Raw genomic sequence first — 14054 nt, 5'->3', positions numbered from 1 at the left:
CTCTTAACAGTTTTGGTAGCTTTATTTCCTATTCACTCCATCACTTTAATGATTTTTTCAGTAATAAGGTGGCCAGAACTGTATAGGCAATACCAAGAAGGTTATGAAGAGTTTACAAGCTTTCTAGCTCTATGACTAGAAGTCCTTTCACATGTAGCCCCAACATCTGCCTTTTTCTTTTGGCTGCAATTACAAACTTACATCCTTTTCATGTTTGTTAAGCTTAATTCATTGATGCCACTTCCTGATTTATTTCTTCTGTTTAATGTTAGTGTTAAATTATTTTTCCCATCTGTATAGTTTTTTGTTTTTTTTTTTTTATGTCTAAGAAGTTTGGAGTGGAGGAGCTGGAGAAACTGAAAGAAAGCTGTTGCAATATCCATGCTTGAAATTCTTGAGAAATGAATGTACATGTAGAATGTTGACTTTCATGTTATTACTGTTGAATATTTGACTGAATCTTTCTACATTGGTCAATAGGTTAACATTACAGACTATAATATACATCAACTGTGTGTATAATACATAGTCCTTCCTCTGTGTGACTGCTGGAAACTGTGTCAGATTGTCTTTGTGCTATATTATGCATTGTCCTATGTGAAATAGTTTCTTTGAGTATCTGATGATTATTTTTTTTAGGTTAGCTTTGCATATGGTGTTATGAGTCATACAGGTTTTCTATCAACTGTCATCCAGAGCTTGCAAAAATCATTCATTTTTCTTTCTCACCCATGGACCTAAATGACATTGCTAGATTTGGAAGTTTTTTTTTTGTTTTTTTTTTTTTTTAAATATTGAAACCCAGTAAGTATGACTTTTATTCAGTTATGTAAAAGCCAAAGCAGATTGCAGCTTTCACACAATCGTGATTTTTGGTCTTCACTAAGCTGGTTTGTACTCTTTCTGATAGCCCCTGTCCAGAAGGCACTGTCCAACCACACTGGAGTGGTGGAATGCAGTGTGCTGATCAGTGCTAGACTGAGAGATTACTGTCACCTAGCATTCAGGTGCATTTTACCACCCCCCCACACTCCCTCTACTCTTTCTGGTATTCAGCTCTTCTTGTAGGATTATTATTTGTGTTGTATCAATTATGAAAAAATGAGTAATTTCTCTCTATATATTATTATTATTTTTTTTCCTACAGGATTTACAGATAATCAGCACAGATGAAAACCAGGTATTCGTGGCTGTTCAGGAATGGTACCAGACAGACACATACAACCTGTACCAGTCTGACCCACAGGGTGTTTACTACTCCATCCTGCTGGAGAATGTCCGGAGCACAAAGCAACCAGAAGAGAATGTCCTGATAGATATTCTTGAGGTAGGCTTTTCTGTCTTCCAATGTCTGTAGACATTGGTGGAGATTTAATTCTTTTATTTTGATTTAGGGATATAATTAAACTTGTTAGTAGATTCTCACAGTTATCTTTAATGTTAAGACTATGATTTCTTACTCATTGATAGCGCATCATTTTTATTTTTGTTTTGTTTGTTTGTTTTTCCTCCTTCCCTGCTAGTGTGCTGTGAACCCTAGAACTAGATTGGGTTGCAAGGATGTGCAAGACCAGAATTGGTTGAGGGTTCCTGTAAGATAGGAAAGCTGGCTGTATTGTTGAAGTAAGAATTATGTAGCTGCCTATGTCTGGCTCTAATTATGTCCTTCTTGGTGTGGGAAAATGATAGTGTTGTTGTTGTTGCCTTTATCTCCTTCATCTTTGTTTAGCTTTTACTTATCAAATGGCTGTAGTAAAACATTTGCCAATTACCAGTGTAGGCACAGATTATTTTCTGTGCTGTCCCTATTCAGAAATGGGTCTTAATGAGTGAATCTACACATTGTGTGTAGCCACATTCCCACAGTGTGATTTATTGAGAGCATTATTTTGCAGCTCTTTGCTCCTGGTCACTCCTGCAGGATGGAAAGCTGAAAGGGAGTCAGGTACTATCTCTTCTCCTTGCATAACCTGGAGCGTGTGATTTCAGATCACTTGTATGGAGATGCCATCCATCACTCTCCTTTTGTCTACAAGAGTTATTTGAAATCCTTAGTGAAACTGAATTAAGAAAGTATTACTGAAGGTATATTTGATAATGCACAAAAGGGAGATATCCCAGATTATTGTGTACACTCAATTAATTTGTACGGTTGCATTAAAAAGCTGTGCAAATGATAAAAAATAATTGAAAGACAATTCCGTGTCTTTAGAGCTGTGTTGTAGGAGGACTAATTTATTTATCTACAGTAAGAAAGCCTACAGCTTTCAGATAGCCTGCACAATAAATAGTGTTCATCTTCTTTACTAAAAGTGATCATCTGATCATATCTACAAGTAATGTATGGATAATTTACACTGTATAAGTAATAAACATAAGACATGTTACAGTTCTTGGGATCAAGATATTGTTTGGTCTGATTTTTGTTTGCTTGTTTTGTTTTTGTTTGGTTGGTTTGTTTATTTTTTTTTTTCTGCCTTTGGACATTTTAATGCATGTATCCCAACTTGGGGACAGGAATCTCCAATGCAACACAGAGACAATCATTGATGGTTGATAATTTCCAAAATTCAAGTGTTTAATTCTCCTTAAAATTTGCACTGTCTTCATTATCTTTTGCTGACCTCACTTCATCTTCATCTGCCATAAACTCTTTTACTTGTCTGCATTAATTTTCTCTTATACACTTTATCTTTTGTACCATATTTCATTTCTGCTCACATCACAAATGTGAATATGAAATAATTGTCAAATATTGGCATCATAGAACAAAAAAAAAAAAAAAAGGAAAAGCAAAGTATTAAGTGACTATACCAAAGCAGCATGCCCTTGAAATTTGTATCAAGTGCTGCCAAACTATGAACCAGTAAGGAATTTGACACAAGCATGTTTGAAAATACTACTTCTAGGCTGGATCCTGTTATGCCTCCTATATGAAAAAGAGCTATACAACTGGCAGCATACATTCTTCCTATTTACTTTCTTTCCTAAACAACAAATCTTAAGTATTTCAATTTTAATCATAAACTTATGTTATACAGATGTATTTTTTGTATTTCAGTAACTGCTGATAATAAACACTCTGGGACCATCTGAATGCCGCCTCTTGGTTCCCAACTAATATAGAATATTATTCAACTGTTACTAAAAGAAAATCAAACAGTGCAGAAAATAATGTGTCACTGAATACACAGCCATAGCAGCAAAACTGCTTACAAAATAGTTCTATGAGGTACAAAGGACTTTTCTAAAATTGTTGGGGAGCCGCTAACCCTTGAACTGTTTTTGAAAAATAGCTGCTCTGAGATCTGAGAGCTGCTCTTGGATATTCCCAAAGATCCAATGAAAACCAAAGGAATGACATTTCTGAATTTCCTGCCTTGGGTAACTACTCTAGATAGCTACTAGTTTTGCATCTTAGGTAGCTCAGTAGTTACCTAGTAGGCTGCTCATCAAAGTAGCTGAGCACTCCCCAGTGCCTAAACGTCCTATTTTGCATAGGACCTTATTTGCCGTATGTGACTCTTCCCTTTTTCATAGAAATATACTAATCTCACAATCTCACAGTGGTAGACTAGGGAACTGAATTAGAAAGTGCAGAAGAATTTTGGTGCCTTGCCGTCACAATTGAATCCAGAAGGTAAATTTGACATATAGCACTTTAAATATTTACAGAGAGTCAGGTGTGAATTTACAAAGGTCACAAGACAAATACAATAGAAAATGCTATACAGGGAGAAGGGTGTTTTAAAGCTGCCATTTTTATGCACTGTAATTTTTATAGTAGGTTGTTTTGTTTTTAATGTGCTTTTTTTTTTTTTTTTTTTTTTTTTAGCCTAATGCACCTCTCCAAATATCATACTTCTGAATTTTCTCTGAAGATAGATGCCTGGAATCTCTTATTTTTTAAGACAGGGTTATGCCTTTCTTTCAAAATAGAGCTGCTGAAGTGCTGGTCAGCTTTTATCTTTCAGAGCAACAGTGACAACAGTTAACTGGGACACTGGAATAAATTTTTTTCATGGCCTTTTTTAGCCTGATAGGATTCAAACCTCTATCTCCCACATTCTGCAGAGGAGAGGTTACCCTAGCCACCTGGTTACGTTAGAGATGGGAGTGGGAATGGAAAGCATTTTCAGTCTGACTCTCCCTGAATGATTATATAGAATGATTGAATATTCATTAAACAAGAATGAGAGAAGAAACAAAAATATTCATGATACATTGCTGGTTTTGCCATCCACATATGAAGAGGGAAACTTCAGTTGCAGTCCCTGATCTAATTATTGTTTAAATATTTAATAGTCTTCACTGCAAAAAACTACATGCACAGAAATTGAAAGCCAAGTCTACCTTTCCCAGTACATGTTTGAACTGCTAGGCATTTCACTCATCTCTATGCTGTCTTCGGAAGGTGGAATACATAATAAATCCCTAGCAAGTTGAAATATCTTTGAAAGTAAAGAATGCACGTTCCTTATTTTCTCCTTCTCTTTCCCTTTATCACTGCCAAGTACCTTACTGTTATGTTTGACTGGGAGGTGATGCATAGCTTCTAGAATCCTGGAAAAGTCAGCCGATCGCATGTGCATGGGGTTTAAGTAAGAAAGAGTTCATCAGAGAGATGTAAAATGACAGAGTAGCAAAACATCTATAGAAAATTTGATTCTCTAGACTTAGTATATTTTCAGGTTCTAGGCTATTACTGTAACTGGCAGAACTTTCTTACTCTCTGTAGAATTCAGTCAAGAAAACAAAATAGATCATATTAATGAACAATATGCATCAACTCTGTAGCCTGCTTGTTTAGATGCTTTCTCTTCAACCTAAATGCAGATCTTTTCTAAAATGAATGTCAAAGGGAGTTAATAAATTGTAGTTGGGGGGGAGAAGAAAAAAAAAAAGAACAACAAAAACTAAAAGCCAGTAAGTGTTTCTGATAAAAAGCAAATAGTCCAAGACTGAATCATGTCAGCAAGAGACAAATATTCCTGCTCATGCTGAGACCTGGCTGTGTTGTGCCTTTAGTTGAAATGAATGCTTCAGTGTTGCTATACTGTGCTGTAAATGGTGATACACATTTCTATGTTGATGTAAGTTGATACACATTTTCTAGAATTTTTACAAAATTCAAAAAACCTTGTAAATAATCATAAGGTAAACAGGGGCACTCTGAAGGAAACCTTGAAACTTAATGCAAGATCTTACCTCACACCACTGGGTAGAATATTAAAATATTAAGTAAATTTCAGAATTTGCTGTCTTGTAACTGTCACAGAGACAGCAATACACCACGTTAACATCAACGTCAAGTTTTCTTTGATTTTTAAAATATTTTCAACCTTTTATCAAAGGGGAAAAAATATATAATGCTCACCATGACTGATGCTCTTGCAGTTTATCTATACGACTCAAAATAAAATCTATAGAAATCACCATTCTTAGGCAGAATGTTCCTACCTGCCTTTTTCCCAGGGAAGGTATCAGACATGTGCATGGCAAAGTTATTGTCACATAAGTGTCTTCTTGGTGAAGAAATCCCAGGCCTTGGCCAGTCATAGTTTTTTAGTTGACGCTTATTGTGGAGGTGTCAGGGTGTTGAACCAAACAGGTTCTGGGATATTTATGTATCTTAACTGGCGGGTCTCCTTTTAAACACCTTGTACTGATCATGTAGAGTACCAAAGAGCTTGAGTCTACTTCGTTCTGTAATTACATAGCTATACAAATCCCTATTGCCAAACCTTAACAGGTGTAAATGCATCCATTCTGCTATAATTTCACAGCCTGGGTTATATCACTCGGGTAACTTTGTGGTTGTTTGTTTTTTTTTTTTTACTTGTAAGCAAAGGCAAAAGCTCTGAATTGCAGAAGGTATGGTACAAATAAAAATATTTTTTTTTAGCATAGATTGAACATTCTATAGTAAAAGATGTGCTACTTATTAAGGACATTATATGTTGGTTTGGGTTTTACCTCCATGGTAGTATTAGCAATCATGGAAGGGAAAGGGTACAGAAGCTGCCACTGGGAAGGGTGAACTCTTGGGCCTGGTTGTATTATCTTCCTCAGGAGCTGAACTGGCATTAAGACTGATGTAATTCATTAGTAGGCCCAGGGTGCTTACAAAGGATAGATATTCCAGTATATCTTGTCAGCACAGTGGGAGTCATGAGATGAAAGATTCATATGGATTTTTGTTTGTTTCTTGCAGTTAATTTTTCTGTTGACTTTTTTTTATTAAATAGAAGGAAAGTCTCTTAAGATAAGGGCTGATGCTAGGGCTAGAACTAAAAACATTAAGGTACAAATACTCCCAAGGGCACTTCTAAAATATGATACTCATTATCTTTGACACTCTAGGTTGTAATAGCTTTCTAATGCAGATAATTTTGAAATAAAACAATTCAATGTGCCCAGGAAAAGAGAGCCTGTAACCTATTTTTTTTCAGAAGTTAAACCCATGGAGGGAGTTTTTGGAGTTAGACTGGGTCTGGAATCATTTCAGATGCTTGAGAGGATATTTCAGTCCTTGCTATTTCTGCCCCAGAAGATCTGTCTGCATTTATTTACTGCAATAGATAAGTGTGCTTTCTAATTCAGTGTTATTTTTTAAAGGACGTTATATTATATTTTGTTATTTTAACCATTCTGTGTAGTATTTATGTGATGTGGGTCACATGACTACAGTGTAAAAGTCATGTTGCAGTTATAAATTGGTTCTGTAATTTGCAGAATAATGTTTTAGATATGTCCACATTAAAAATAAAAATGCAGAAATGCATTAGGGAATTTTGCCAGTAGCATAGAATAAGGCACTAAGGTATCATTCACTTTCCTAGTGGAGAAACTACCAGAAGTACACAGTTTAGAGCCACAAAAGAGCAGCTGATCAGCAGTAATCCTTGCTGAAAAAATGTGTATGTGCTAGTCATTAACGCTTTCTCATTTATGTTGCAGGTCAGAGGTGTAAAAGGAGTCTTTCTGGCTAACCAGAAGATTGATGGGAAAGTTACAACTCTAATAACCTACAACAAAGGCCGTGACTGGGATTTTCTAAACCCTCCGGACATTGATATGAATGGCAAACCGACAAACTGCAAACCTGTAAGTGGTCTTATCCTCTCTCTGAAGTCCACGAGGATTATTTGTATGGGCGGGATGTGCAGTAGTGCAGGCAGCCCAAGAGCTTTGTGCAGTGTTTACAAGCTAAACTAATAGACAAATCTACTTACATGACACGAGCACTGGTTTGGTACGCTGTTAGTCCAGTCATCTTGTAGAATGAGTCATGACTGTTTGTAGCACTGCAGAATATTTTAGAGCTTATTTTGACACAAAGATGATATTTTTCTTGTGTGCCAACCACACAACTCATTTTTGGATAATCATGACAACAGTAAGTTGTGTCTGGGCATAAGGGGCACATTGTCAATCAAACATATCTTACCAATACCTTTTTCTGTTTTCATCTTTCATGTTTTTGTTTCATCTTAATCCAAGATAATCTTGTCAAAGGGAACTCTTGCTTGTAAATAAACATCACAATTAATTGAATCGAAAAAATCCTTTCTTTTTGCAAGAGGATGTTACTTCCTTTTGCTTATGTGTCCCAGCTACCCATAGTATTTTGTTCTTTGTTAGACTGTTGTTAACGATTATTGCCATTGCTGCTAGATAGTTTTTAAGCAGTTCTGTCACAAGGATTTTTTTTTTTATATAGTAATTTCATGCTGACTTCTTTGAGTTTGTAAATCTTGTTTATCGAGGTAGTGGAATACTATGGAAATTATCGGAGGACAGCAGAGGACTATGGACAGCATCAGAGGTTTTTGATAGTTAGTTTAGGTTAATATTTTGGTCTGGACTTTGGCTCCATGGGAAACAGACATTCTCTTTCTCTATAAAGACACACAGCTGAAGCTGCTCTCTGACTGAGCTTTCATTATGATACAAACATAATTGTTAACTTTTTTTTTTTAACACCTGTCATCTTCTTCTTCCCCTACAAGCCTGATTGCTACCTTCACCTCCATCTCCGCTGGGCAGATAATCCCTATGTGTCAGGAACAGTCCATACAAAGGATACTGCACCAGGACTCATCATGGGGGCAGGTAAATGTATGAAGTTTTGTAAGAGCTGGAATATGGCAGGAGTTTTTTGCATAGAATCCAGTCTTTTGGATTGTAGCATTTACAATGCTGCAAATGTTAACAGGCTTTCCCTGCGGGATATTCCTTTGTGACATCCCTTGATCAAGCAAATTAATACAAGTTAATTTAAGTCCAAGAGTTCTAGGACAGATCTCTGACAGTTGCCTCTATACATTATACTTCTCTCTGCTGTGTAGTATCTCCTTCCCCGTAAGTGCAGTGTGCAGCAGTGATGGTGGCTGAAGGACTTGTCCTGCATTCTTTTTCTCTGGAAACAAAAAGCCTTACCATCTCCTCCAGCGTGAATAATAGCCCAGCAAATTCAATAAATTAATCTAAACAGTGGCCAAGCATTTGTTCTTGAAGCTTACATAGAGATAATTTGTCTTGTAATATTTGTTAATACCTTTCCACCTAAAGAGAGATAAAGTGACTGAGGCAAATGTGTCTCAGTGCTGGGAACAATGCTGGTTGTGTTTGCTTCATTATAACATATGTATTGTACCATGTTACTGTGAAGTGGAATTTAATACTATGGTGGAATTTCTTTTATTGACTACTCATCTCCAAAAAATAAATAAATAAATCACAAGTCTGTTTTACTTTGTACCCTTGTAGTTCACCTATTTATTTATTTTGATTTTCTATTTCTTTGTTTCAAAATTCTTGAAATGCTAACTGTTAAAAGAGTTTTTAAAATCACATTATTCTTATGTTCTAGAATATGTTTAGGTGAAATTCACAAGTGTACTACTTATCTTTTCCTACAAATATATGTTTTTAATCAATAACTGTTTTTACCTTAGCTTATAATAGTGTCTTATAAAAAGGTTTCTAAACTGAAAATTTCCTAAGAATTTCAAGGCAAGCATATTTGCTGTTGAATGAGAATGACAGTTCGTATTACTTCAATATAAATGAAGATTTCAAGTGTTCTCTTAGCGTAAATGGGGTTCAAAATATTTTACTGGAGGTAGACCTACCTGGGGAAATGCTGCTATGTTTTTAGTGACAAGAATGAGACTGAGAATTTGTACAGTGCCTTTGTAGTTACATTTCTGGGAAGTATCTAAGTAGGTGTTTAATTCACATTTAATATATTCCAGTAATTCAGAAAATAACTTCCTTCTCAAGGATTTTCTTTTTACATAAAGGTACTCCTATTCTAATGTAGGTTCTTACTTCTAGCCTTATTATATTGAACCTGCACACTTTTTACTTGCATACTAAGCAATGTAGTTTGATTAACGAGTCTGTTATTTCCACTTCTTTTTTCTCTGTCCTTGCATTATAATCTGATGTAGTGAACTGATAATTTTTGAGATCTTGGTTTGTTTTCATTCGACTGGGTTTTGTGTGTATTTTTGAAGTGCACAGTCCTGAAATATCAGGGATGGCAGGTTGGAGAAGAATACCTTACCCTTAATTCCTTCCTAGAATGTGGTTCCTTAAAAAAAAAAAAGTACATCCTTTCTGTGGTAGAAGGTCATGTAGTTGTAAACAGAGCAAAAGGACGATTTAAAAATCTCAAAGAGAAGCTGCATGCCTCTTGTAAACAGATGACCTGTCTCAGCTCAAATTTTGGCTTGCGTTTGTATTATTTGTATGCTCGGTGCACATCCTTTGATCTTATCTGGAAAACCTGATATTCTTGTAAACTTACCTTCTTATCAGAAATACTTTATATACAACAAGCTTGTGTTTCTTCTGGACTGATTTTCAACATTGATAATCACATGCAAGTCAGTAGAAGTACTAGTTCCTTAGCACATACAGAAATGAGATTATTTGGGCCACATCACACACTTGCAACTTTACTGTTAGATTTAGTGAGAGCACATCATCTGAAAATGACAGATGATAATAAAGATCCAGGAATGTCAGTTGATCACAGTGTGACTACAAACCATCAGTGTGTTGTGCTGTGGAAAAGGGGAATGTATTCTGAGGGTGAAGTAGGTAAATAATGGCCAACAGAGAGAGGGAAATATTAACACTGTCAAAATACTGTACTAATAACAGCATGTACAGCTCTGATCATCAGTTTTCAGGACCAATGTGCAGGTGCTAAGGACTACTTGGCATTTGGTGAAAATAGAGGTTCTATTTACATGGAGATTCTCATTAGCTGAAAAAATATGAAGGCTGATAAAGAATCTGATTTTTATTGAAAGTGTAACCATGGGGTAGAAACAAATGGCAGTAAAGAGATGCTTATTGTATGACGTAAACAACTGGATAAGAACTGGAAATCAGAATTTCTAATCATAAGAGCAGTGAAACTGCTCCTCTCAATAAGAGCAGTGTGGTTACTAATAAAAAGACCAAACCAAAATAATGATGATGATGATAATAATAATAAATTCCTTTAACATGAAATTGGTACATTATAGAAACATTATATGACACGCTTGTGACAGTTGAAAACCTAAGTCGTGACTTAAGGATAGATTTGATACTATGCTTGAAAATCACAGCACAGAGACTACTAAATAAGGTTTTAACTTGAAAGAATAATTAAGTGGCAAACAGCATTAAAGCGTTGAGCATTTGGGAAAAATGCAAAAATACGATGGTAAAATTGCATCTTTTCAAACTCACATTTACAAGTAAAAATTGCACTCTATTAAAGTTGCATAAATAGTTATGAGGTATGTATATTTGTAGCTTATAAATATATATCTAAATTGTGCAGACATAATATTAAATTTTATAGCTACACATTAAAGTGTTCTTTCAAATAACTGGCTTGTTCCCTTTAAGAAACGTAATAGGATTTCACATTTACATTTTATTTTTGTGCATTTTAATCTTGGCAGCAACTTCTCTTTTTTTCACAGCATCAGCTATGAAATGTGTGTCAATTGATGTGTAAATTTTTATTATAAACTTGTGAAAGACTTTCCTATGAAAAATGTTTAGAAAAGTGTAGATTTTTCAGGTGCTAGTTTACTATAATTCTCTGCTTAGCCTCCAATCCAGATGGCAAGTCAAGTAAGCAGTAAATTTTGCACTTCTGTGTGAATTGAGGAAGTACTGGAAAGTTCAGTTTACTTTTTGCCATGTCTGGCCCAAATACGTTGCATGCATTGTAATAAATGTATGTAGTTTTTCACCAAAGTAGCATACCAAGCTGCCACTTCAAAAAAGGTGAGATAACAGAGAGATGACGGAGCATTTCCTAGTGCTCTTCACAGTGAAGATCCTGCAGTTCCTGAAGATTTTTCTCATGTCAACATGTTCCTTAACTTTGTGTGAATCGCTCCCTCAGCTAAACACTAGTTCAGTTTGCCAAGCAAAAACAGCCTATCTGGGACATTGAAACACAAATTGGTCACATGCTTGTTCTACACTGACTGGTAGTTTACAAACCATGAATTTTTAGCTTGTTCATTGACTGCAGAGATGCTATGGATGTATTAATTAACAGGCAATGTAGGCAAGGTGCATTCCTCTTTCTGATGCAGGTATCTGTCTGTATGCTAAATTTAAGTATCTGGAAAAGATTTTCCATATTTGAAGGATTATCAAAGTGTTGCATGTGGGGATTATTTCTTCTCAGAGTAAGCATGTCTAAAATCACATAAAAAATATGGGTAAATGCAGTGATAAGTAGTGGTTAGAATACATAAATCAGTAGTAAATTTTAAATGAAGTTAATCTCCGATATTTCTGTGACCCAGTAGGAACCTGCCAAAATGCCTGAGCAATGAAAAACTCTAATTAGCTAACTATTTTGAGGTCTGTATATGTTTTCACAACTATACCACAATTCCAGAGAGCTTAGCTGTCTACTGGCCATCATTAAAATGCATTATGTTCTTTCAGAAATCAGACCACTGCCAACTGCTAATCTGATGTGCAAAATTATGAATAGCTGAGATAGATATGTGGGACAGTAGTTGGTGACCTTGTAGCCTAGCTTTCAGGCATGCCACCCCTGCAGGGATGGAATGTGATTTTACCCATTTACCTTACCTAATCCTTTGTTCAGGAAAGGCAAATGGAAAGCATAGGCATGAAGATTTACTATATCCCAAATCACAGTTTGAAAACGTTTTTAAGAATGCAAATAGCAGAGATGAAAGAAGACTGTGTTTAATAATAAAAAATAAAATAAAATAAATCTGAAATTCTTACCAAAATGTTTCCTTATGTTTCCTAAATTTAGCAAACAAGTTGTCCGAACATAACAGTGAAACCGTACTGGCTAACACCAAGAGTCTCTAGCACAATATCCTGGCTCTGTCGGCAGCAAAAGCTTTTGGGGAGGTTGTTAAGAATGGTGAAAGTGTGTATGGTGACCTGGCCCTGATGTGGGAGAAAGCACAGACACACGAATGTTTCTGATAAATTGTATAGGAAAAAAAAAAAAAAAAAAAAAAAAAAAAAACCTACCACAGTTAGGTCCCTTCACCTACACAACCCACTGAAACTGTCATACTTTGGCTTTTTACCCTCTGACACATCCATCACAACCAGGGTCGTGCCATAACACATCCTCAGTTTCATGACATGAGAACCTCATTTTCATGGCCTATAACATAAACCTCAAGTTCTTTTAGGTAATTAGAACCAAAAACAAAACAAATGAACAAAACAACAACCAGAAAATCCTCACACACAAAAAAAACCCACACATCTACCATGGCAGTAGCACCTGGTGAGACCCTGGGCTGTGTTATATAGTATGAACGTGGGCGAATGATGCCAGTTGGCCTCAGGGCTGCAGGATGATCACTTATTTAATGTATGTGTGTAGTTTGCAATAATGCCACCTGGTCATTAGGGATAAAAGATGAGGCAATACATTGAAAATTGAACGAGAAATGCAGAAAGCAAAGTTGAAACACACAGTCTCAGTAATTGAAGGGTCATCTTTTCTATTTTCTTATTTAGCTGCAAAGGACAAAATAACTCAGGTTTGAGAAGGTTCTGTACCACAGGTGAAAATTTTAAGACTAGGAGGCAAAATGTGAGTCAGAGGATTTTTCAGGCCATTTAGATCAGCAAAAAAAAATACGTTAGAATGATACCAATCATAGCTCTGGCTACATAGTCTAAAGTTTTTTACATACACCGGATACAGGAACTTTTCCAGTATGGACTTGAATTGCATTCAGGATATTATAACCTTTACATGTTACCTCAGATTTTGAGATCTAACACAGACCCAATAAAATGATAAAAGGTTTCTATGTTGTAGTGGCACACCTGAAGAGTTACTTCAGATTTTTACAGCTATAATAAAGATTCTGGCATGATTCACCAGTTTACTGTGATGTTTGTGGATTGTGTTACTGTGTGGACATATCAGTGTGTGGTGTGTAGCAGAACGGTACTAATGAACTGCTCTTTGGGGGGTAAGACATTTGATGTCTTCAAAGTGTTGGATTCTAGTCTAGGCTAGATTCTAGGGCTGAGTATAATTTGGCTATTTCTCACATTGTGCATCACTTGATTGTGATGTCCGTTGTGCTTATGTTACTGGCTGCCATGCTTAACACAAATATGGTTCATAATTCCACTCAGATACAGCAAAAAAAATTTTAGAATGTTTCAGTTGTGTTTTCTGAGTGCTTGTATGACTTTGCAGTCATTTGTTTGCAATGTTGTTATGTCAGGATTTTTTCTGCATTTTGTTTGAAGTGAATTGGAGCTGTTGCAAAGGAGTTTATGGGGTGCTATTATGTATGCTTTGTCTAGTTAGCTAGTTTAATTCAGTAATGTGACACACTGTGAAGTAGCTAGAGCCTTGAAGTAAAAGCGTACACTCAAAAATAGCAATCTGCTGTGTCTTTGAAGTTGCATTTTACTAGAATATAAAAAAAAAAAGTTAAATCAATGTAACACTTTAAATACAGACCTCTTAGCTCTTTTGTGACATAGATTAAATAGAA

The 14054-nt window shown here is 35.7% G+C and overlaps 1 protein-coding gene across 14 annotated transcripts in view; it reads left to right on the top strand.

The window, feature by feature from the left end:
* The window catches only part of SORCS2 (sortilin related VPS10 domain containing receptor 2), a 595072-nt gene that overhangs the window by 508774 nt on the left and 72244 nt on the right, over positions 1 to 14054 (top strand). For all 14 annotated transcript variants that reach the window (XM_068679841.1, XM_068679839.1, XM_068679837.1 and 11 more), the window contains exons 9-11: positions 1148 to 1327; positions 6961 to 7107; positions 8013 to 8115. In XM_068679841.1, coding sequence (XP_068535942.1) covers positions 1148 to 1327; positions 6961 to 7107; positions 8013 to 8115 — 430 coding nt within the window. The remainder of the gene's footprint in view (positions 1 to 1147; positions 1328 to 6960; positions 7108 to 8012; positions 8116 to 14054) is intronic.

This window comes from Anas acuta, chromosome 4, assembly GCF_963932015.1.
Source record: "Anas acuta chromosome 4, bAnaAcu1.1, whole genome shotgun sequence".
NCBI lineage: Eukaryota > Metazoa > Chordata > Aves > Anseriformes > Anatidae > Anas > Anas acuta.
Note: the sequence above shows the minus strand (reverse complement) of the source record. Positions and strands in the feature narration are given on the sequence as shown.